The 26,452-nt window shown below is 41.6% G+C and overlaps 1 protein-coding gene across 1 annotated transcript in view; it reads right to left on the reverse strand.

Moving 5' to 3' along the window:
* Positions 1-6,733: 6,733 nt before the first annotated feature.
* The window catches only part of LOC133474232 (transient receptor potential cation channel subfamily M member 7-like), a 60,508-nt gene continuing 40,789 nt past the window's right edge, over positions 6,734-26,452 (reverse strand). The window contains 22 exon segments of the mRNA XM_061765709.1: positions 6,734-7,443; positions 7,446-7,478; positions 8,576-8,682; positions 9,952-10,003; positions 10,082-10,287; positions 13,777-13,859; positions 13,966-14,249; positions 14,848-14,913; positions 15,079-15,123; positions 15,288-15,341; positions 15,624-15,652; positions 16,022-16,059; positions 16,196-16,272; positions 16,379-16,469; positions 16,584-16,666; positions 17,559-18,322; positions 18,546-18,678; positions 19,697-19,875; positions 21,164-21,296; positions 21,549-21,759; positions 22,110-22,361; positions 22,436-22,564. Coding sequence (XP_061621693.1) covers positions 7,385-7,443; positions 7,446-7,478; positions 8,576-8,682; positions 9,952-10,003; positions 10,082-10,287; positions 13,777-13,859; positions 13,966-14,249; positions 14,848-14,913; positions 15,079-15,123; positions 15,288-15,341; positions 15,624-15,652; positions 16,022-16,059; positions 16,196-16,272; positions 16,379-16,469; positions 16,584-16,666; positions 17,559-18,322; positions 18,546-18,678; positions 19,697-19,875; positions 21,164-21,296; positions 21,549-21,759; positions 22,110-22,361; positions 22,436-22,564 — 3,108 coding nt within the window. The 3' untranslated portion in view covers positions 6,734-7,384.

Below are 26,452 nucleotides of genomic sequence, written 5' to 3' on the forward strand. Positions count from 1 at the left end.
GGACTGACTGCAATACCAGTCGGCCCAGTTTGAGCAGCAACATATGACATCAGTCAGTTAACTATTTCCTGTTTCCTTTAAAGGTCGACTATAAACACAACAAGCACAAAAAAGAATTGTTGAAAAAACCGGCCAGACGACGGCTCATACCTAAAACAAAAACAAAAAAAAACCTCTTAGGTTAGGTCACTTCTATCTCAAGGCACAATTGAAAGATTGTTTGAAAAAACAACTAATAAAAAGCAACAAAAAGTAAAAATAAAACACATGAATACAAATTTAATAAGTACATCATTTGAATGACTTATCCCAAAACTAAACCTTTGCATTGTCCAATAAAAACAGAATGCAAAAACAACAAATAAAATACTTGGGGGGGGGGGGGGGGGGGGGAAGTAATGACCAATAAAATTATGTAAACTAAATGAATAAAAATGAAATACATATAACATTTGAGTGACTTTTAAACAAAACAACTGCATTTTCAAGAAAGAAATCTAATACAAAATCTACAAAAATATATTTGAAAAAAATAATAAAAGTAACAAGTAACAAAAAAGCTGGGACATGTTGCAAAAAAGACTGAGAAAGTTGAGGAATGCTCATCAAACACCTGTTTGGAACATGCCACAGGTGAACAGGCTAATTGGGAACAGGTGGGTGCCATGATTGGGTATAAAAGGAGCTTCCCTGATTTGCTGAGTCATTCACAAGCAAAGATGGTGCGAGGTTCCCCTCTTTGTGAACAAGTGCGTGAGAAAATAGTCGAACAGTTTAAGGACAATGTTCCTCAACGTACAATTGCAAGGAATTTAGGGATTTCATCATCTACTGTCCATATCATCAAAAGGTTCAGAGAATCTGGAGAAATCACTGCATGTAAGCGGCAAGGCCGAAAACCAACATTGAATGCCCGTGACCTTCGATCCCTCAGGCGGCACTGCATCAAAAACCGACATCGATGTGTAAAGGATGACACCACATGGGCTCAGGAACACTGCAGAAAACCAATGTCAGTAAATACAGTTCGGCGCTACATCTGAAAGTGCAACTTGAAACTCTACTATGCAAAGCAAAAGCCATTTATCAACAACACCCAGAAACGCCACCGGCTTCTCTGGGCCGAGCTCATCTAAGATGGACTGATGCAAAGTGAAAAAGTGTTCTGTGGTCCGACGAGTCCACATTTCAAATTGTTTTGGGAAATTGTGGACGTTGTGTCCTCCGAGCCAGAGGAAAAGAACCATCCGGACTGTTATGGACGCAAAGTTCAAAAGCCAACATCTGTGATGGTATGGGGCTGTGTTAGTGCCAATGGCATGGGTAACTTACACATCTGTGAAGGCACCATTAATGCTGAAAGGTACATACAGGTTTTGGAGAAACATATGCTGCCATCCAAGCAACGTCTTTTTCATGGACGCCCCTGCTTATTTCAGCGAGACAATGCCAAACCACATTCTGCACTGGTTACAACAGTGTGGCTTTGTTGTAAAGGAGTGCGGGTACTAGACTGGCCTGCCTGCAGTCCAGACCTGTCTCCCATTAAAAATGTGGGGCGCATTATGAAGCGTAAAATATGACAACGGAGACCCAGGACTGTTGAACTGCTGAAGCTGTACATTAAGCAAGAATGGGAAAGAATTCCACCTCCAAAGCTTCAACAATTTGTGTCCTCAGTTCCCAAACGTTTATTGAATGTTGTTAAAAGAAAAGGTGATGTCACACAGTGGTAAACATGACCCTGTCCCATCTTTTTTGGAACGTGTTTCAGCCATAAAATTTCAAATGAATGATTATTTGCTAAAAACAATCAAGTTTATCAGCTTGAACATTAAATATCTTGTCTTTGTAGTGTATTCAATTAAATGATGATTTGCAAATCATTGTATTCTTTTTTTAATTTATGTTTAACACAACATCCCAACTTCATTGGAATTTGGGGTTGTACTAAGTCCATGTTAGAGAGTCACTCGATGGAGGTCGAAACAGACAAAATACGCGACCTTCAAGTATGTTTAACGTGCTCTTGAATTTTGCATGTTGTCCAATGAAAAACACAGCTAAACATCTGTATTCTTCTATTTAAAAAAGAGTCCAAAAATGAAAGTAGTTCTGAGCCATTGTTGCTCATATTGAAAGTGAAAGAAAGTGGAAAAAGCTCTTTCACATTCCACTGTAGTCATTCAGAGAAAAAACACTGGCCACAACATTAGGTACACCTCATGGGCATCAGCCTTTACAAAGATAGCAAATGGTCAGTTTGGAAAACAAACAAACAAACAAGCAATGTATCTAGCTATTTATGGTCAGCTATTATGTCACATATAGTGACTTGTGTCAACTCTTTGGGAGGACATTTTTGTTGGGTGGTGTGCTATGAGATTTACAATATGTGCCTCTGTTGGGAAACACCGCACTAAACATCTTGGTTTTTTTCTCAAACATGAAACTACACAAGTGACAGTGGAGTTCCTCATACAAGCGAGGAGATTGCAAAACTAAAAGTTTCATCACCACTTAAACAAAACTGTCCAAGTAAACAACATGAAGTCACACACTTTGAAAGATGACCAAAATGACCAAATTATTCGGGACAATGAAGCCTCAAAAGCCACAGAACTGAGGCGTTTTTTTTGTATTTGTGTGTATTTTCGCTTGGAAACGCTACTCCGTGTTGGGAAAAGCCTATGTACAGTCGTTCGGAGCTTCTGAGTTAACGCGGCGAAAAGACGATTACGGAAGTGAACCAAAGCTGCATGTTTTGAAAACAACTAGATTGTTACAAAAAATCAGCAGCAACAACTGAAATCAAGCGTTTTCAATAACTGGCAATGATTCTGTGGAGATATTTTGGCCCACTCTTCCTTGCACAGTTGTTTTAATTCAGCAACACTGGAGGGTTTTTAAGGTCATGTCACAGCATTTCATTTGCCAAGTCTGGACTTCGACAAGGCCCCTCCAAAACCTTTTTTTAAAATCCATTCAGAAGTTGACTTGCTAGTGTGTTCTGGATTGTTGCCATGCTGCAGAACTCAAGTTTGCTTCAGCTTGAAGTCACAAACTGATGGCTGAATATTTTCCTTCAGGATTTTCTAGTAAAGAGCAGAATTCAGTGTTCCATCAATCACAGCAAGTCATCCAGATCCTACAGCCCCAGACAATCAAACTGCCACCACCATGATTGACTATTGTGTTATGATGTTCTTTTTCTGAAATGCTGTGATATTTACGCCTTGTGTAACGAGACACACACCTTCAAAAAAGCTCCACTTTCGTCTCGTCAGTCCATAGAATATTCTCCCAATGATCCCAAGAATCATTCAGATGCTTTTTTTTTTTTTTTTTTTTTTGGCAAAGGTAAGATGTGCCTTTATGTTCTTTTTGGTTTTCGCCTTGGAATTCTGCCATTGAGGCCGTTTTTTCCCCAGTCACTTCCTTATTGTTAAGTACACTGACCTTAACCGAGGCCTGCAGTTCTTTAGATGTTGTCCTGGGTTCGTTTGTGACCTCCTGTACGAGACGTCGCTGTGCTCTTGGTTTAATTTTTTAATAGGCTGGTCACTCTTGGGAAGGTTCACCACTGTTCCATGTTTTCTACATTTGTGGATAATGGTGCTCACCGTGGTTCGTTGGAGTCCTAAAGCTTTAGAAATGGCTTTGTAACCCTTTCCAGACTGACAAATGTCAAATACATTATTTCTCATCTGCTCTTAAATTTCTTTGGATCGTGGCATTTTGTTGCAGCTTTTTTAGATCTTTTGGCCACAGTTAATTCCAAATTTAACAATCGGGGCAATTACCTTTTCACACAGGGCCAAGGTAGCTTTGAATATTTTTTTTCCCTTAACAAACAAAATCATTTAAAATCTGCTTTTTATGTTTACTTGGGTTATCTTTGTCTGATATTTACATTTGTTTGATGATCTGAAACATTAAAGTGGGGAAACTAAGCAAAAAAAAATGAGAATTGGAAAAGGGGCAAATACTTTTTCGTGGCACTGTAGGTATAGAGTCATGAACCCACTAAAACGATCTTAAAGCCTGCCAAAGTTCAATGAATAAATAAAACACAATGTACAGTGGGTACGGAAAGTATTCAGACCCCCTTACATATTTAACTCTTTTATATTGCAGCCATTTGCTAAAATCATTTCCTCATTAATGTACACACAGCACCCCTTATTGACAGAAAAAAATGGAATTGTTGAAACTTTCGCAGATTTATTAAAAAAGAAAAACTGAAATATCACAGAGCCATAAGTATTCAGAGCCTTTGCTCAGTATTTAGTAGAAGCACCCTTTTGAGCTAATACAGCCATGAGTCTTTGAAGTTTTTCACACCTGGATTTGGGGATCCTCTGCCATTCCTCCTTTCAGATCCTGCCCAGTTCTGTCAGGTTGGATGGTGAACGTTGGTGGTCAGCAATTTTAAGGTCTCTCCAGAGATGCTCCTTTGGGTTTAAGTCAGGGCTCTGGCTGGGCCATTCAAGAACAGTCACGGAGTTGTTCTGAAGCCACTCCTTTGTTATTTTAGCTGTGTGCTAAGGGTCATTGTCTTCTTGGAAGGTCCTGAGCACTCTGGAGGTTTTCGTCCAGGATATCCCTGTACTTGGTCCTGTCCTGTCCCTGCAGCTGAAAGACACCCCCACAGCATGATGCTTCCACCACCATGCTTCACTGTTGGGACGGTATTGGACAGCAGTGCCTGGTTTTCTCCACACATACCGCTTAGAATGAAGGCCAAAAAGTTCTATCTTGGTTTCATCAGACCAGAGAATCTTACTTCTCACCATCTTGGAGAACTTCAGGTGTTTTTTTTTTTTTTTAAACAAACTTCATGTGGGCTTTCATGTGTCTTGCACTGAGGAGAGGCTTCCGTCGGGCCCTTCTGCCATAAAGCCCCGACTGGTGGAGGGCTGCAGTGATGGTTGACTTTCTAGAACTTTCTCCCATCTCCGGACTGCATCTCTGGAGCTCAGCCACAGTGATCTTTGGGTTCTTCTTTACCTCTCTCACCAAGGCTCTTCTCCCCCAATTGCTCAGTTTGGCCGGACGGCCAGCTCTAGGAAGGGTTCTGGTCGTCCAAAACATCTTCCATTTAAGGATTATGGAGGCCACTGTGCTCTTAGAAGCCTTAAGTGCAGCAGACATTTTTTTTGTAACCTTGGCCAGATCTGTGCCTTGCCACAATTCTATCTCTGAGCTCTTCAGGCAGTTCCTTTGACCTCATGATTCTCATTTGCTCTGACATGGACTGTATAGACAGGTGTGTGTGACTTTCCTAATCAAGTCCAATCAGTATAATCAAACACAGCCCAGTGAAGGTGTAGAACCATCTCAAGGATGATCAGAAGAAATGGACACCACCTGAGTTAAATATGAGTGTCACAGCAAAGGATCTGAATACTTATGGCTGTGTGATATTTCAGTTTTTCTTTTTTTTTTAATAAATCTGCAAACATTTCCACAATTCAGTTTTTTTCAGTCAATATGGGGTGCTGTGTGTACATCAATAAGGAAAAAAATGAACTTAAATGATTTTAGCAAATGGCTGCAATATGAGTGACAAATTTACCCACTGTATGGACTCGAAAGCATTTGTGCTTTATCGCCATTTTTAAATCAGATGCCATGTCACAATTTGTTTTTTGTCTTTATTTTGATTTTTTGGAGGAATGTTGTCATGTTGTGTACAATTTCTGCTGCCTCTTAGCTTCTGAAAAAGAGATTTTCTCTCTCAATAAGCTTTTACCTGGTGAAATAAAAGTAGTGATGGGCAAATGATACCGAGGCTTTGGAGCTCGCGTCACTCTTCCTGAAGCAGAGTGATTCGACTGTGTCGGAGCTTGTACCAAAACACCAGTGTCACCAGTGACCGATGATCGCTGTTTCGCTTCACGTTTCATTCCTTCAAAATGTTTCAAAGCTTTTCATTGGCTCATAGTCTTTCAGTGAGTGTCATTGGCTCATGGCGTTTCGTTTATTCTTTGGGTTAATCTGGAATGTGTTTTAGAGTATGGGGGAGAGCATCTGCACATTTTATTGTAATGATGATATAATCATTGTTTGGTATGAATCAACAAAACACTTGAATGGCCATACAGACTTCTGAACCCTTTTTTTTTTGGAACATGTTGCAGCCATAAAATTCTAAGTTAATGATTATATGCTAAAAACAATAAAGTTTATCAGTTTGAACATTGAATATCTATATAGTTGAACATGATTTGCAAATCATTGTATTCTGTTTTTATTTGTTTAACACAACGTCCCAACTTCATTAGAATGGGTTGTACACACACACACACGCTGAGATGAATGTGAGTGTTTTTTGGGGGGGTGGGGTTTAACTTCTTTTTACACTTGCATGCGACACAAATCGCCTTCACAGTACACCGCTTCATTCATCTTTCAAGTTAAGAACATTTAGGAGTGTTTGGTTTATTTGTGACTTGCATGACAGCTAATTAGGTCACGTTATAAACTTTGGCTACTAAAAGGGATGATGATGGCCACAGTTTGACCCTGGAATAGATGCTTTACATCATTAGAAATGATTTGAAACAGATTTTGAAATCTGAACAGTTGGATGTCGTTGGATTGTGCATGTTTACTTCATGTTATGTCCAGACGGTGTACTTTGTCAATAGAAATCTTACGAGTACAGTAATTTCCAAATTTTAAAACGAAAAAAAAAATTAAAAAAATGCATTTACAAAAGTAAGACAAATTGAATAAAGATGTTTAATAGAAATTAGAATATAAATGGATAGTGTACAATATATTTTAAACCAAGTGACATGAAATTTGCTTGAGATTTTATTTGTTTAAAATGTTCAGTACAAAATGTATACAGTAATACCCTTCAAGTGTGCCCTGAATAAAAGATGACAAAGCTCCTGTATATGTTCATGCAGATAACAGTATCTATAAGATACACTAGATTTACTCCATCTGCGCTTATTGACAGGTGATGACAAAGATATTGCAATCGTACCTTTGTAACAATGAAAAATAACGAGGGCGGACACACTTTTTGGAATAAAATAAATTATGTCCTTTAAACGTTGCATTGCAATGTGCCCTTTTTTTTCAAACATGATTTCTTAAAGTAAGAGATACAAAGCAAGGATACAAGATGTTTGCACATTTAATAAAAATGAAGCAGTAACGCTGTAACAGATGTACAATGCACTTTGATTTCTCCTTTTTTGTAATATACATATATGTTCAAAGAAGGCAACACCAAGAAACATCAATAAATAATAATAAGTCATGTACCTGCTCATGTATGCACGCACACATGCAAACATGAGCGTTTTGACACATCGGGGGGCCGTTTCTCTGGAAACGAGCGGCATTCTTCCAGTTTAATGATTGATCACAGCGTCATCAGCCTCATTGATTGGTGCGGTTCCTTGGCTCCACCCCCCGGGTTGACACCTGGTCAGGCGTGTACTCGTTCCGCTTCAGATCTAAACCACATCATCAACATTTAATCTAACACTTACATTATCATCCCACGCAGAGCTGGCCATTTACGGCATACTAGTGATTCTCAAACTAGTACCAATAGTGGTCCTCAACATCCCGCTAGTGGTACATGAAAGAATCACTGAATTAAATGTTCAAACTGTGCATAATGTTAAAATATTATTCTTTTTTTTAAAATAAATTCAATCAGTACAGTGCATTTGTTATAGGTAAAATATTTTCATTTTCAAAATGCTAACAATATTTGAATATAGCCACATTTCAGTCCCTGCCCCCACCACCTCGCGTCTCTGCACAAAGAAACTAATCTTGGACAACAAAATAGAAATAGAACTGTGAGGCGTCTGCCTCACTGTTCTGAGGACCGGGGTTCAATCCCCGGCTTCGCCTGTGTGGAGTTTGCATGTTCTCCCCGTGCCTGTGTGGGTTTTCTCCGGGCACTCCGGTTTCCTCCCACATCCCAAAAACATGCATTGTAGGTTAATTGACAACTCTAAATTGCCCGTAGGTGTGAATGTGAGTGCGAATGGTTGTTTGTTTGTATGTGCCCTGGGATTGGCTGGCAACCAGTTCAGGGTGTACCCCGCTTCCTGCCCGATGACAGCTGGGATAGGCTCCAGCATGCCCGCGACCCGAGTGAGGAGAAGCGGCTCAGAAAATGGATGGATCACCAAGTAGTTTTTGGATTTTTGGGTATTCTAGCGCAGCGTTAAGGTTCAAACATAATAGATAGGCTAACAATAATATTAAATACATTTTTGAGGATAAAACAAATGTATTTAATATTGTAGTGTAGTGTTTTTGATGAACACTACACTGCTGTATTTTAATGTTGGCCATTATGGTGGTACTTGGAGAGCTAAGTCTTTTTTAAAGTGGCACTGAACTACAGCGTTTAATGAGATGCAATTCTAAAAACAAACAACTTCCATAAGACCAAAAAACAGTGAACCCACATATGCTTGTAATATCTAATAATAAACATTTGTTTGTTGGTAGCATGACATTTTGAGATCGAGCTTGGACGGCCCTCTGAGGACTTTCTATAATGGGCTCAGAGGAGTACGGACTAGCTCACCGGGAAGTTTTAGCTTCCTGCAGCAAGAGTTGCAGCGATGTTTCGCCCGGTAGTTCCTAATGGCGTCGTCACCTAAGTTGGCCGGTCCAAAAATCATGTCGTAAGACCTGTGGATATGAGTAACAAAGTGTGGTATAAAAAAAATGACTTCACTAAGAACACAATATGACATATGAGACAAATAAAGGCCTTTTCACACTGCACTTCACAGAGCGCAGTGCGTCGACGGCAAACGCATTCATTGTGTATGTGCTGCTGTGGCGCGATGACGAAACGCATGGTGGCGTTTGCGATGACAAACCTGCCCAAATTAAAAAAAATGTTGAATTCAGACGCCAGCACGTTGTGACGACAGATGGCGGCGCATCCAACAGGAGATGGTGGCAGAGTGACAACAACAACATATTTTGGCCGGGTTTTACACTTAACAACATGGAGAAAATGGAGGAAACAATAATAAATCCGAAGCTGTAGTGTCCAGTGATAGATGGAGGTGTCCACCACATTGAATATACCAGGTTGGTTGAAAGTGGTCGAAATGTGTGCTTTTAGTGTTTTTACACAGATAGAGCATAGAAATATCAGCTTGGAATAAAATATAACATAGATGAATGTGCTTCACGTCCCACCGGGAGGAGACCCCGGGGACGACCCAGGACACGCTGGAGAGACTACATCGTTCGGCTGGCCTGGGAACGCCTCAGGAACCCCCGGAAGAGCTGGATGAAGAGGCTGGGGAGAGGGAAGTCTGGGCGTCCCTGCTAAAGCTACTGCCACCGCGACCCGACCTCGGATAAGCGGTAGAAATGGATGGATGGATGGATTTTGTACAAAAGCTTTTATTTGCAATGACAGCTTCAAGACACCTCCTGTATGAAGAAACTAGTTGCATGCATTGCTCTGGTGTGATTTTGGCCCATTCATCCACACAAGGAGTCTTCAAATCTTGAAGGTTCCGTGGGCTTCTTTTATGGACCTTGAGTTTCAGTTCTTTCCATAGATTTTCGATTGGATTCTTGGCTTTCCATGCCTTTTTCCACCTCCCTTTTTTCACGAGTTCAATACTTTTCCCCTGTCATTTCACATTTTCACACACAACTTGATTTCAGAGCTTATTTGTTCTACTTTCTTTATGTATGGATTATTTGGGTTGTTCCCAACATCTGTTGAAATTTTCAGGTCAACAGCACCTTTGGAAGTATATTTAGTGAGAAAAATGGTGACGTGTTAAATACGAAATACTTTCAGCCGCTGTGTGTGTGTATGCGATGTTATATTTCTTTCATATGACATTTATAATTAGGTCAAGCTAATGCATATGTCAACTCATTAGGACATATGAAGGGGTGTGGGTCATGTGACAGATGTGGTCATACCCCTTCTCGCCACTCTTTATAACAGATGGATCGGTCAGAATCTCTCCCACCCCTGAGGAGAAAGAATCAAACGTGATCAGAGGCCCCCACCAACTAACAAAGTGTCACTTGAGTGGCGAGGTGATGTTACCCTGCAGGTCGAGCACCAGCAGCTCACCGCGCGTGTACTCGTAGGTCCAGTGGCTGAAGGCCAGCATGGTCTCCTCCAGGAGGTTGGTGGGAGCTATCTCGTCACCGTTGTTGTTGTTGAACTTTCGGAACTCTCCTGTGATGCACTCCTCGATGGCAAACCACTGGCCTGCAGAGTGGCAATAGAGCAGGAACACCTCCAGGAACCTGCACACGCACAAAATGCCTTATGTTTTTTTTATTTTATTAATGAAAGATCAATATTGCCTTGACTTTTGGTCATTTAGGATTTTATAAAGATCCATGCTGCAAACAATTCCACCCATGTTTTTTTTTTTTTTTTTTTAAAGAGCTTGTCCTAATCAGGGTCGCTGTCGAGGTGGAGTGTATCCCAGCTGACTTGGGGCGGGAGGTGAAATACACCTATGACTGGTCACCAGTCAATCGCAGATTACAAACATTTACAGCACGAATCTGGGGGAAAAATAAATAAAGAAATAAAGAAACTACCAATGCATGGGTGTATTTTGACCAATTGTCCCACCAGCCTGCCTTTTCATCCAAATATGCAAGTGGATCAGGCAGCATGGTAGGCAGTGGTTAGCACTTCTGCCTCTCGGTTTTGAGGTTCAGGGTCCAAATCTCTGTTCAGGCCTTGCATGGTCTCCATGTGCTTGTGTGGGGTTTCTGCAGGTGCTGCGGCTTTCTCTCAAATAGATGTTAGCATAATTGGTAAATTGTCCATAGTTGTGAAAGTGAGTATGAATGCTTGTTTTTGTATATGCACCTTGGTGACCAGTCCAGGGCATACCCCGCCTCTCAAAGTCAGCTGGGATAGACGACAAGCGCTATAGAAAGTAGATCCAATTCTAATTTCGTCATCAAAAATGTCCCATTTATCAAACGTAAAGAGGGACTCACTGCAGTTATAATGGTGCTTACGTGGCAAAAAAAGCAAATTTGAACCAAGACTTGGACAAACTTTGCAAAAACACACACAGTGTCCTGAGTTCTAGTCGATGCAAGACATCATCAATGCACCTCAGGGGCTCAGTTCAGCAAGCATCAAAGGACTAACTCACATGTTTTAAAGTGGTTAACTTCATTTTACATTTGTCTAAATATTGAGGATGACAAAAAAACAAGATGCCTGAGGTACAAATTCCCTCGTGTTACACCATTATGTTCAATGATATTTATATATTAGCTATAATACTAACAGTGGTTAACTGTTTACATTTGTAAGAATGTTAAAATGTTACTGAAAACACTGCTTGTTGAGTTGAAACTTTTATGACGACGACAGTTTGATATTGGAACAGTAGTCATTTTTCCATGTCTGATGTGGAAACCTTTTTCAAAATGTGAATAAATGATGTCACATGATTATTTAATGCTGAGCCAAGCGAATCATTTGAAAAGTATTTCTTAAGCACTTTTCAGGAGTCTGATGATGAGCAACCAGTTCAAACACACTGCCATAGAGGCATGTGACACACCTAACCAGCATGGCGGAACAAAAGAAGTATCACCCGCTGGCCAAACAGGAATGAAGACAGTTCAAATGGAACTTTTCTTTTCTCTTTATGCAAAAAAAACAAACTAACAAAAAAAGAGCAGCTCAGTCAATGCATCAGCCAGAGCAACATCCTTTGAGCTGCTTGCTCAGCAGCACTTGATTTGAATCAGCTTAGGAGGATGTTTTGTACTCACTAAAGAAAAGCCTGTTAACATTACTGAGGTCGACTTAATTCTCATTCCACACACAAGCCCACACACATCAGGAGTCACCTTCTGTTATAGTAGTATGTAATCACACAGTTTACTGCTAGGTGGAAACAGGGAGACCAGGCTTTTACTAGGGCAGAACTCACTTAAAACTGTTTGTGCTGGAACATGAAATAAATACTGCATATGAGGATAAAATAAATACATAGATTGGGAGATCGACAGATAGTCAGGAAGGTTCAGTGTATCCGGAAAATATTCAAGACATGTCCATTTTATAAAAATGAACAATTGTGTATAGAATCTTTGAGGAAAAAGTTAATAATAAAAAAAATGAAGTGCTCTGAATAACTTCAAGATGCACTGTAGATAGCTGGACAGGTGGCTAGCTAGATAAATACAGTAGATAGAAAGACAGGCTGCTAGATGGATAGATAGCTAGCGAGATAGGCAGACAGGCAGGTTTACAGGCAAATGAAAAAAATTGGCCTGTTCATCCAGTGTGGTGAGAAACAAATCTGTTGCAGAGAACAAAATAAGGTGGATCACACATTTTATCTAATGGTGGCAAAGTTCTTTAAAGGAACAGTACAGCGGCTGAAATAAGTATTTAATGCGTCACCGTTTTTCTCATTAAATATATTTCCAAAGGTGCTATTGACATGAAAATTTCACCAGATGTTGGGAACAACCCACGTAATCCATAAAAAGTAAAGAAAGTAGATCAAATAAGATCAGAAATTAAGAACTCAGTTTTGCTCCCGCTGCCTTTTTAAAAACATACGCTAGCATGCATGCTAGCGTATGTTTTAGCGTGCATGCATGCTACCGTATGTTTTAAGCTAGCGTATGTTTTACCATGCCTGCGCCCAATAATACGCCTTATGTATGTGTTAAATACAGAAATAGACCCCGTAACTGAGACTGCGCCTTTTAATACGGTATGCCTTATGGTCGCGAAAATACGGTATTTGGGTTTGTTCCTAACATCTGGTGAAAATGTCATGTCTATACCACCTTCGTATTTAGTGAGAACAATGGTGACGTGTTAAATACTTATTTCAGCCGCCGTATGTTTGGGGTGTGGTGCTCTGGGCGGTGTATGACAGTGTATAATTGTTTATTTGACCCAAAAAAAACAAAAACAAAAACATAATTCGGCGGCACGGTGGATGGGAGGAAACCGGAGTGCCCGGAGAAAACCCACACAGGCACGGGGAGAACATGTAAACTCCACACAGGCGAGGCCGGATTTGAACCCGGGTGCTCAGAACTGTGAGGCAGATGTGCTAACCAGTCGATCACCATCCATCCATCCATCCATCCATTTTCTGAGCCGCTTCTCCTCACTAGGGTCGCGGGCGTGCTGGAGCCTATCCCAGCTGTCATCGGGCAGGAGGCGGGGTACACCCTGAACTGGTTGCCAGCCAATCGCAGGGCACATAGGAACAAACAACCATTCGCACTCACAGTCATGCCTACGGGCAATTTAGAGTCTCCAATTCATGCATGTTTTTGGGATGTGGGAGGAAACCGGATTGCCCGGAGAAAACCCACACAGGCACGGGGAGAACATGTACACTCCACACAGGCGAGGCCGGATTTGAACCCGGGTCCTCAGAACTGTGAGACAGATGTGCTAACCAGTCGATCACCATGTCGGAGCAAAACCTATATAGATATTTAAAAATTATTATTATAGATTATATTGTCATTATTTGGATTCTGCCTATAAAAATGTCCCAAATCAGCTAAAAAAAATCTTAGACAAATTTGTTGTTGACCAGTGTAATAAATGAATAAATTCTAATAAATACAAATAAATTAATCAATTTTAGGAATTTTACACTTAATTAATGCAACAACAATTCCAGAACTCTTGATAATGTAAAATGCTCGGTGAGTTGGATTAAAGAACCCCCATAATTAGCCCAACCCAGGTGCAATCCCTCATGATGGTGCGTTTACCTTGGCGAGTAGGGAATAGGCTTCGGTCTGATCTGGTTGAAGGCCACAGTCAGCTTCTGCGCTGCTCGCTGTTGTTGAATTTCCTGAAACCGACCAGGAAATAACAAATCAAGTCTGGAAATTATTTTTTTTATTTTTTTATTTATTAAAGTAATTTATCATGCACTTTGTGTGTATGTATGTTGGTACCCTGAGACAAAGGTGTAACACGGTGTCATCCTTGTAGATGCTCTGCCAGGTCTCGACCACCCCGGGCAGGAAGGACTTAACTATGTACAGATGTCCAGGCTTGAGGATGTCGTACTCGGACCAGGTGCAGAGGACTTTGAGGGCCCGTCTGAGGCCGCCGCCCATCTCCTCTTTGCTGAGAAACTCGATCTTGGCGCAGAGGCCGCGCTGGGCCCAGGAAGACATGCTGTTGTTGATGGTGTTGGGCGAGCTCTCCTCCAACCGGTACACCGTCACCGGCTCTCCTGATGTAGTAGACAAACATTTAGAGTTAGAGTTAACTATTGTTCCATAATATGAAGTGTGGCTGTATTGTTTAACACAACTACCAAATACGAATGGGCAGAAGGTTGTACAATTTGGAAAAGGCTTCTATCTGTTAATATCAGTTAAGATCTATAACCATCAGTTTCTTTGACATGCCCTGCCACTGTGGTTTCAAGTGGACAGTCTGAGAATGTTTTGACACCAATGATTGTGTGGATTGAAAAGAAACAAGGACCTTATGGTTTGTTTACTACAATCACACAACTTGATATTGTTTTAACTACTACTCTTTGTTTAGGGGGGGGGGGAAAAGACATTCCTGCCAATTTAAACAGTCAGTGAACGTTGTTTTTTTGTAAAGTTGGAAGTAAATGAATACACATAGGCGTTTCCAAACTGAGCAAGCAAGAACAAAACAAACAAAACACAGACACAAAAATGACAACATGCTGAGCACAAGAGGTGCAAAAACCACACTCGCCAGTTCGGTTTCACATTTCCTCTTCCTTCAACAGTGTTGTAACTGTGCTGTGTTGTGTGTAACCTCACATGATGCTGCTGCGTGCACATACTCACCTCTAGGGGGCACCGGCGTAAAGGGGATGCTCTGTGACAATCTCATCAGGTTGTTACGCTCAACAGCTGAAGAAAGAAAAGTGCATATATAAACTATGAATTATATTGATCGATTTAAAGTGTAACAAAATATGAGTTATTTATTTTAAAAATAACTCTTTGGGTTTAGTAATATAGAAAACTCTTCTGTTTTAAAGAGCCCTACAGTCAGCATTTCATTCAGAAGCCTACCTGAGTACTGGTAGCTTTCCATTGGTTTGAAAGGTGATCCGATGGCTGCAGACAAACAAAAAGCAAAGGTTTATTATTTTTGTTCCATGTACTGGTACGTCAACAGGAAGAAATTAGTACGCCACAAAACAATTTCCCAACCCAATTTCCCATGTAAACTGATGCAAAGTATTCAAAGTGGATAAAATAAAATAAAAAAAGTTACTCACAATCTTTTCTGGATCCGAGGTGAGAGTGGCGAGGTGTGCAGAGAGAGACTGAAGCTACAAATGAAAAAATACAAAATTGGGAAATAAACAACAATACTGCAAATTACTTGTTTTCTATTTCTTTCGATTAATTGTTATTTATTCCCAAACATTTATATTTCACAACAACACAGTAAAAACTGTAACCATGTAAAATAAATAACTGTTGTATTTCTATGGAATTCCTATGTGAAAGGCAACAATGCGTCATTTGTAATGCAACAGAACCAGTTAATCGAGACAGAACCTGTTTGACTGTACATAACTCAAAAGATGGTAGAAAAGTTAAACTTTTACCAGTTAATGTGTCTTCTCCAGGGGGTTGGCTGGAAGGGAGACAGCAGTTAGGTGAGAAAAAAAAACCTAAGGATTGCATGTAAAGAAGTGCAGTATATCCAGTTACCCCGAATGCAACGCCTAACTTTACACATATTCTTGTGGTATTCTTATTAACTGTTAATATCAGAACACATTTCCTGATCAAATGCTATATGACAAAAGTAATTATTGTGAAAAAAATGTGAGTTGTTTGGTAAAAGGCAGATTTTGGTAAATTTTTGCCAGATGCGCAAATAAAGTACTATAATCATGCTACTGTTTTAAAACAGTGACATTTTGGGAAATGTATGTACATTACACATTAAAATAAAAGTCAAACTAAATTATATATGCTGTACATACAGAAGAATACTTACAGATTGCTTGCTTGTGCTGATTTGACCTGTACTCTTTCCTAGGAGATAAATTACAAAGAAATAAGTGGTCATAGTCATGGCCTATAAGTGGTTATCTTTTTTTTTTTTTTTTTTTTTGGAAGAGATTAATTACGTGCTGCTGTTTTTGGTTAGTAAAGGGTGTCTACTTCCTACCGGCACTGAAGTTCGAGGATCCTCGTGGATGAGGATGTCTTCAGCTGACACTCTGCTCCGATCAGTCTTCCTCAGAGCTACAGACACGTACACAATCCATCATGGTTTCAAACTGAACGATTAAAAAAAACACACACATCTAACTTGCTTTGTGATGTTTGTGATCTATTTGTGGTAACCTACTTGAATCAGGATGGAGAAAAGCAGGACTCCTGTCAAACTCTGTAAAACCAGCGTAGGAGTTAACGGCTCTAATAGGACCTTGACCTTCAGGCTGAACCAGAGAACACACAACCAGACGGTAAGAGAGATTATTATTTTTGTTTCAAGTATTTTTTCTTTAGTTACAGACGGACGGACAGACAGGCAGGCAGATAGGCAGACAGACCTGCAGGCGTGTAGCCTGGCTGCGCTGTGGGCTGCAGGTCTCTTTGGGTGTAGAGTGCAGGAGGTCAGAACAGTCTTTATGTCCTGGAAGCAAGACAACGTTGTGAGCCATGTACAATCAAAACTTGGTTGATTTTGTAAAATTTTGTCACCAAACCCACTTTTCAATTGAACCTCATGTTCTTGAATTGAACACACCTCGTCTCCATGCATCAGGTAGAAGTTCTTGTAGCGACATATTTTATGTAAATATTCTGATTTGTCGAGACGCAGAACAAATAGGGGAAAATCAAATCCCATCACCATAGTTCATCAAAACTCCCTCATATAAGCCTCACGAGAACCCGCCTCCACCTGTCAGAAGTATGCTGAAAACCTTCACACTGGCGAGCAATCATTCATGCAAACGGTCACAGTGTCTGAAAACATCTGGACCACACCAGAACCAGCGAGAACAGCAAAAGGAGAGAAAGGGAGGAAAAAGCTGCATGGCTCCCGATCTGGAAGTGGACAGAGGCGAGACGCGGCAGATGCGACCCTCAACTCAAACCTCTTGTTTGCACTTCCACATGTGTCCTCCTGTCACGATTTTGACCGTCACAGCAGGACCCTGGCGGGGGAAAAATATCGCAATCCATGCTCCTTCGTCTGTGGGGCCAGTCGGCTGTCACGGCAGGGGCGTTGGCGGAACACGGCCGACCGCTGTGTTCTTGGCTCTGAGTGATTGTTTGGTGTCTACTCGGAGGGGCTGTCCGGCCCTCGTCATCGCAGAAAGCCTCATTGACGTACCCCAAAGCCCCCACCCCCCTTTCTAACCCTTGTGCATTGTCAGGCTGCGCGAAGCAAGCAGGAGGGCAGGCAGGCTGTGCAGAGCCTGAAGTCTTAGATACAACAACCACAGTAGGATAGACACACACACAGTTCTCATTGTCCTCGCTCCTCATTGGAGCGACACCAAATTCACTCTCGTACTTACCGACGAACGCCCCAAACTCTACAGCGGAGCTCTCAGTTGGCTGCTGGTAAAGCCCAGCCAAGGCGAGCTCTGGGTGGCTGGAGCCGCTGGGCTGGGAGGGGGTGCTGCTGATGTGGAAGTGCGCCGCGCGCGAGGGCACATTGGGCAGGCTGGATGGTGAGTCGGAATACTCCGGCTCGTGTGGACGGCTCAGCTTACGGCGGGTGAGGGAGTGGCCCCGGAAATGCAGCTCTGCAGGGGAAATGGCTACAGCACTTTGGTCAAAGGCACTGGAGGCACAGCTGCCGGAGGAGCCAGCCTCTACGGCGAGGTGCCCGAGCCCTAACAAGCCCCTCCTCTCTGGACTCAGATTTGGATCCAGCCCCAGCCCTGGCAAGGGGCTCGGCCCAACTCTACGGCTACTATCAGTCCCGTATCCCCCGGCGCCGATCCCAAAAAGAGAGTCTGCGATATTCGCTGAACCTAAGTAGGCCCCCACGCTCCGTTTCCCCATCACGGAGCATTTGGACTGGGGGCCGGTGTCCGTCGCCATGGGAATGATGCTGGGGACCACGTTCTTGGATAGGCTGAGCTCCCGGGTGATCTGATTGTGGACCTTGCTGGCCTCGGACGCCCTTTGAGCCGTCAGTGTCTTCAAGGTGTCCACGGTGAGGGCAGACAGGTCTTGCAGGTGACCGATTTGGGAATCCAGCGTGTGCAAGGAGCGCTTGATGAAGTTGACCTTGTTGCCCACCTCCTTCAGCTGCATGCACATGTTCTCAACCCTGAAACGGACCACAAATAAACTCTTATTTTTAATCGTATTTCCTCAAATACCGTCCCCTACTCTAACGGTGCTAGTATCTGAAAATACTTCAGTTCTTAGATTCTATTGTTTACAAACTAACAGTCTAATAATGTTCTAAAAACTACCACCACTATTTGCAGAATTACACTATTATTATTTACTATTATCTGCTTCATATCGTCTGTGACACGAGGTGGTACCTTTCAGAAGTGAGGCGTATGCGTTCCTCACTTCCTGTGTGAAACTGGTCGTCCTTTTCATGAAAGTACGTCTCCACGCACTGCTCCTCAAAGTCATGAAGCTTCTTTTGGTCTTCCTCTGTGAGAAATAGCTCTGAAGGAAAGATAAGATTATTGTTTTGTGACTCCCCAAAAATGGTGAAAAAAATAACTGAATTTGATAGAACATGATAATTGCTGCTTAGCAGTACTGCATGTAAGAGAAACAGAGCAGGAAATAGCCGGAAAACAGTAGAGGCCAATTTATTTTGGTAGTTTTAAAAAATAAAAATAAAAACAAAGAAAGGTTGTAAACTAAACCCCCAAAATTAAAGGAAAAAAGATACACTTTTACTTTTACACCAAGATCCCACGAAATCAAAGTTGGGTGTAAAAATTCACACCCAGCATTGCCAGCATTGTGTAAGACCTTTATAGACAGGCGTCACCCGCATCTGTTACGGCTCTGATACAACCTTGGAAGGCGGAAAATCATCAGGTTTCCTCCACCCCCCCCCCCAAATGCCATTGCCGTTTATACAGACCAACAGGAAAAAAACTGAAAAATTATGCCATTAAGGCTTCTTTATATGGCGCTGACGTCACTGCGGTTGTCCCTCGCGTAGTTTGCCTTCATACTCAAGCGCAACCCACGCGCGCTGTTTTGAAAGTGTTCTCCTTTCGGAGGTGCCGCTACGGCTGGTATTGGATAGGACACCACAGGGTGGAGTTTCCTCTGCATTTTTTTGGCCATTTCCGGTAGCCGTTTTTACTTTCCTTTCAGTAACAAGGAACAAAGCAACAACAACGGCGACCGCGACAGAACGAATGAACCTAGATGACCAGATGATACATTTAATTATGCTGCAAAATCGATCGAGAAAGCGGCGACGTAGATGGTATGTAGAACCAAGGACCATGTGACTAAAACGGACCGATCACGAGAGATGATCTCCGTGGCGTTTGACGCGCAGCAACTATTTTTGTCGCGTGCATGGCAAGCTACGCAGAGGTGCTGCGCGGGGCAATTCTTCGGTCACGTGCTGCAATGCGGGCCTTGTTGGCCGCGCGACCGCGGGAGTGTAAAGAGACCTTTAAGAGGCAACTGTCTTCTAGAGTCAGCGCAGACATACTTGGCCCATAGGTGTGCTCCTTCTTTCTCTTTCCGCACATACAGAAGAGCGAGTAGATATGGCACAGGAGGATGAAGGGTGGTGGGAAGACCGGTTTCTCGTGGTAGGCCATGATGAAGTGGTAGCGCTGGTACTTCCACACTAAATTGGAGATGGACTTCACCTGGAGATACACATTGCTGCAAAATAGAATGGGGATGCTGTTATAGATTTGGCCCCACTTTGGTTAAGGTCACTAGATAATTACTTTTTTGAAAAATTGGGTCTAGTCAAGCCTCATTTTGTGGCTCGTCTCCTTTTTGTTATTACCTTCTTATGCTGCATTGGTTTGTTTCATTGAATGAAGCTTATAGTAAAGTGTGGTTGTTTGGAAGTTCACTATCCAGGATAAGATATAGATATAATTCAAATGTAGTAGACTAACATTTTACAAATAGTGCTAGGTGTTTATTTTGACGTTGTGTCATACTATTAGTTCATATTCAGACCTGTTTGGTCTTTTGTTTTGCATTGCATGGCATTGGATTGTATCGCATCTTGTCAATTCCTGTTAAAAAGTCAATTATAGTAGTAATAGGAGATAAAAGTAATCTAATCTAAAAAATCTAAGTTATTAGTGCTTTGGTTATTAGGAAAAGCGCAAAATAAATTTGACTTAGTTCTGACGACCCGGGTTCAAATCCCGGCCCCGCCTGTGTGGAGTTTGCATGTTATCCCCGTGCCTGCGTGGGATTTCTCCGGTTTGCTCCCACATCCCAAAAACATGCATGGTAGGTTGATTGAAGACTCCAAATTGTCCGAAGGTGTGAGTGTGACTGATTGTTTGTCTATACGGTATGTGCCCTGCGATTGGCTGGCAAGCAATTCAGGGTGTACCCCGCCTCTCGCCCACAGTCAGCTGGGATAGGCTCCAGCATACCAGCGACCCTAGTGAGGATAAGCGGTGTAGAAAATGGATGGATAAGTTTTACTCATTCAGGCCAACCTTTTCAACTATGGCGCCAGTGTATAAAATGGATGGATATTATTAATGTAGTCAAATCCAAAATATCCGCTAGTCCACATGTACCCCCCATCTACATCCCTCTTTTCATTAATTTCATGTTGCCTTTTCTGGATGAGACTTTCTTCCATCTTATAATTGGCTATTGGGGAGCAGTGGTGAATAGAGTTTGCATTTCATTTCAATAACATGCATGTTAGGTTAATTGAAGACTCTCAATTTCCGTTAGGTGTGAATGCGAGTTGAATGGTTGTTTTTCTGTGTGTCCTGCGACCAGTCCAATGTGGAACAGGGAGTGGGACAGGCTCCAGCTCACCGTAATGAGGACAAGCACTACAAAAAATGTGTCAGAGGATATATAGTGGCAGCATGAAAAACACATTTTTCTGTGTAGGGGGTTTATTTTAAATGCTATCAGGGTGTAATTGGATTTTGGATGTTTGAAAAAAAATGGTTGCACCTACTTAAAGAAGGCGATGAGGAGATTGACCATGAGTATGTACTGTACAAAGAGGTAGACTGCTTGTAGGAGAGGAGTCAGCCACACCCCTGCTGTGCACAGGCCCTTTACTGACGATTCACTGTTGTTGGCACACACTGTGAAGAAAAAGTACCTATTAGGACATGTATGCCTACATAAACAACACTTTTACATTACATCTAACAACCTTTTTTTGTCCTAAATTGATGTGTCTGCCTATAATTGTAGTGACAAAACATGTGACGTGATCATGTTGCATTGTATGGATGGAACACTGATTGGGCCCAGTGTGCTTTTGATTTGTAGTGTCCTATTGAGTGACAGATCGGCTGTGCTGCGTGAGAGGCTTGGAGTAAAACTGTCCTTACCCTCATAATCTCCCTTTCCATCCTCACCGGCCTTACCATCGATTTCATAGGCATACACTTCCCCGTACATCATCCAGTACGGCTGGAAAACCACATCTTTGGCCAGTTTCCAGCTTGGCTCTTCGTGGGGATACAGAATGGCCTTGCGAGGAACGCCATAGCTCAGCAGGACAATGGCCATTATCACCACAATGTAAAACATATTGGCCACCTGTAAGAGATGATGCAGAAAGGGAATGAAACGCATATCTGCAATAATATATTAAGTCACCTTTAAGACTACTTTACGAGGAGCATTCCATAAATACCTACACACGTAGACGCAAGCACTCATTAAGTTGGAGCATTCAAGTTCAGACTTATTTTTGTATTACTAATACAGTAGCAGTGATTAACATTTTTACACAATGACAATTATGATGTATGATAGTTAAGAAATAAGAATGTTATAATATTGTACAGTTAATAAACATGATTATTTCTACATCGATTATTTCCAGTTGGAAGGATGAGTACTGTCCTGGAACGTGGTAGAAACATCTTGATTGTGTTGGAACTCACCATTTTGGCGATCATCATGACGTAGGGTCCAGCTTGCTGGTTGACGGCCAAGATATCGAGGAGTCTCACGTACCAGAAGATGATGTTGAGACAGTAAACCGTCCTTCCAGGGACGAAGGCTTTCCCTCCGCCGAGCCTTAAGCCGAAGCCGATGAAGAAGGACACGATGGCCAGGAAGTCAGAGACGTTAAAGTAGTCATCGAACCACACCTTTATCTTTTGACTTATTTTGCCTGCTTCTGACATAAACATCTGCAAATGAGGCAAACATTTTGATTTAGGCAAGTATTGAAAGGAACTTTTCAAAACTCTGTTGAATGATGTACCTCTCGAATCTTTTCAATGGCTGAGGTGAAGATGTAGAGGATGACGACCCACTCTTGAGGAGAAGGCCATTCAGGCATTTTCACCAGGACCACGTATGAGTAGAGCATCAAGAAACCCAAATAAAAGAGCTGAAGACACAAGAAACCTAGCTGTCAAATGCATTCGAAGGTAGGAAGGAAGGAAGCAAGCAAGCTTGTTTCAGAAGGAATGCATGCGTGGTGTTCATTCATCAATGAAGCAACTCATAATCCATCCATCCAATTTCTATGGCGCTTGTCCTCAATATTGTTGCCACTAACTGGAGCTTATCCTTGGTGAGAGGCACGGTACAACCTGGACTGGTCGCCAGCCAATCGCAAGGGCTCATATGGACAAACAATCATTCACACTTGCACCTTTGTACAATTTAGTCATAAATCAACCAAACATGCGCATATTTGGAATGTGGGAGGAAGCTGGAGTACCTGGAGAAAACCCAACAAAGCATGGGGAAACCGTGCAAACTCCACAGATTTGAACCCAGAACCTCGGAATTGTGAGGCAGATGTGCCAACCCATCTATCACTAGTTGCCCAACCTCCAAAGTCGACCAATCAAACTTTCTGGGACAAAACATGGCTTTGGTCAGAGACGGGGGGGAGGCCACATTCAAATCTTGCAAGCAGTTTGAAAACTGCGTAGTTTAGTCACTTTAATGTGAGTATTATCATGCTCATAGTTTGGAATTATGAATTAATTAATTCACTTAGTTTTTATGCAAAATCTTTTTGGGGGGGTGGGCGGGTGGATTTGGGGGGAGAACAACTTGGAAATCAACCACCCAGCAGCAAGCAACAGATTGTGTTAGACTTTGGAGGCTCCACTGTAGTAAGATGCATTTGGCATAGCTGTCCACAAAACAATATACAGTTGTGTGTTGAGAGAAAAAGACTCAAATTAACTGTCAAGGATTTGAGAAGAATCAAGTGTGAAGCTACCAGGAACCCATTATCTTCAAGTTCTGTCATATTTCAGAACTCATGCATATAATTACTATTAACAGACATTTTATCTTAAAAGACATTTAAAAGTTTTAGAATGGTGAACTAATTCATTAAATTATTTACAATTTTATTCAGTAAAATGACAACAGATAATGTGACTGTGGGAAAGTAGGATACTTAGCATATTTATTGTTTGAGGTGCACACCTGCAAAGCATCCGCTGATATACCTGATACAACACGTACCAACTGGACCTTTAAAAAACACATGAACCATAACGCTAAGGGAGTTTAAAGTGCTGGGAAATCAGACATTTATCTGATGGGTAAGTTGGGAAAACCGCTGCCATTGACGCATGGAGGTTAGGATGCAAGAAGGCATCCGAGATATGCTAATTAGCACTTTCACTGATGCTATCTGCTCATTATTGTTCTCGTAAATAGAACCGAGCGGCAATTCCTGCATCTCTGAGAACCTGCCTCGGGCTTGCCTACATACAAAGATGGCAATACAGCACATAGGAGGAGATGAGATCATCTCAATCATGAGTGTGAACGTGATGGCATGACAGCTATATGAATGCTGAGAAATTCAAACAGTCATACTAGAGTTATTTAGCAACAAAAAATACCAAAGCTGGAACATTTGGACTTTTCCTGTAAAAAAAACATGGATAGAAATTTCACAATAAGGCAAGAATGCCATCACCAGAAAAATCATAGCATTAACAAAACAGTGGGACTGTTCCCTATCATCGCTGTCCAATTAAAAGCATGTACTACATCTCCAAATTTGTTTATTGTATTTTTTAAATAAGGAAAGAAAATATTTTTCACAAGCCTGAGCAGCCCAAGAAAGTACAGCAAACCAAAGTCTGGAATTAGGCCCACCGATCATTTACAATAGTGAGAGGCGGTAAGAATTGTTGCATTAATTTAGCAGTTTTTTTTCTAATATTGAAAATTGGTTAAATAAAATGTACTCTTTGCTTAAGTATTATATTGTATTCCTCTCATTAAATAATTGGTTGAATGATATATACCGTGTGGAGAATTATTAGGCAAGTAAGTATTATGGCCATATCATCACTTTTAGGCATACTGTATTTCCTAGCTCCTAGGTGGATAAACCTGAATGCTGAATGGATTTAAGCATAGTAGGTGTTGTGTATATATATGTAATGAGTGTGGGTGTGGCCTAATGCCTGGATCAGACAACAAGACAAATTTGGTCCGTCACGATTGCACTATGTTAGACTACCGCTATAAAATCTTCCCGTATCTCGGTTAGACAGTGGAAACACTACACGACGTGTTCCTATACCACCGCATCCCGTCTTCTACGATCACCGGGCTTTATCTTGTCAAATCAAACACTGTCGGAGAGGCGGAAGCAGAAAACGTGTCACTGGTCAACGCGACTGGATACACTCGTTACCATGGCGACAAGCGATTGCTTGAGGTATGTGCACATACCTTGAATACAATACGGCTCGCAACCAGGCAACAAAACGTGATGTAGCCTAGCAAGCTAGTGCTAGCACTAACATCTGCACGTAAACATGTCGATGTCTGTCGAATCATGCTCTAAATGTTCAGTAAGCATTGATTTGTGTGCTTGAATAAATGTTGGGAATGGCGACAAAGTTGACAACGGCAAGTACGTGAGGCGACATTACGCAATCCTATTGGTCGCCGTCAAGGTGCGCCGTTGAAGAGTTGTCGTTAATATGTTACACTGCACGGAAGATACAAAAAAATTTAAAATGCTAGACATTTCATTTTGGCGTTGTAGGCCTATTGTAGGGCCAAATTGTTGGTTGGGGATTATGTCACACTACAAGACGTTTTGTCGTTCACAACAAAATATCTTGGGCCTGATCTGGGAAATCGCCTGCGATAGCTAATCGGGCCAATATCTGGGCTAAAATCCTGTAGTCTGATCTAAGCACTAAGCAAAATGGGCCAAAAAAAGAGATTTAACTGCCCCTAAAAAGTAAAAAAAAATTATCCAGTCTCTCAGAGGGATGCAGCACTCCTGAAATATCTCAGATATTGGGGAGTGACCACAGAACCATCACACATTTTGTTGCGAAAGTCAACAAGATCGCAAGAAACATGTTGAGAGGAAAATATGTAAATTAACTCTCAAGGATTTGAGAAGAATCAAGTGTGAAGCTACCAGGAAACCCTTATCTACAAGTTCTGTCATATTTCAGAACTGCAACCTACCTGGAATACCACGAAGAACAAGATGCTCCGTGTTCAGACACATGGCCAAGGTAAAATAAGCTGATAAAAGACTACCACTGAACAGGACATAAGATGAACCATCTAAAATGGGCCAAGAAATATCTGAAGACAGATCTCTCAAAGGTTTTATGGACTGATGAAATGAGAATGACTCTTGACGGACCAGAAGGATGGCCCTGTGGCTGGATCACAAATGGACACAGAGCTCCACTTCGACTCAGATGCCAGCAAAGTGGAGGTGGAATACTGGTATGGGCTGCTATTATTAAAGATGAGCGGGGTTAAGATGGCCTTAAAATGAACTCTCAAACATACTGTGAGTTTTTAGAAGACACTTTCTTCAGGTAGTGGTACAGGAAGAAGTTAGCATATTTCAAAAATAATTTTTTTTATGCAGGACAATGCTTCACCACATGCATCCAAGTACTCCTCTGTGTTGCTGGCCAGTAGAGGCTGTAAAGATGGAAAAAGTGATGATATGGCTCCCTTCCTCACCTGACCTGAACAAATATTGAGAACTTGTAGACAGTTCTTTAACAAGAAATATACATTGAAGGAAAACAGTTCACCTCTTGGAACAATGTCTGGGAGGTTGTGGTTTCTGCTGCACAAAAAACAAACAAAAAAACAAAAAACGTCATTGACTACAAGTCAAGAAACTGACAGAATCTACGGTTGGAAGGCTTATCACCATTATTGAAGGGTGCTTATATTGGTCACCGATTTTTTTTCCCAATATACTGAAACAGTTTCAATCAATTCCTATTGGAATGTTTCAAGC

This window comes from Phyllopteryx taeniolatus, chromosome 2 (assembly GCF_024500385.1).
Source record: "Phyllopteryx taeniolatus isolate TA_2022b chromosome 2, UOR_Ptae_1.2, whole genome shotgun sequence".
NCBI lineage: Eukaryota > Metazoa > Chordata > Actinopteri > Syngnathiformes > Syngnathidae > Phyllopteryx > Phyllopteryx taeniolatus.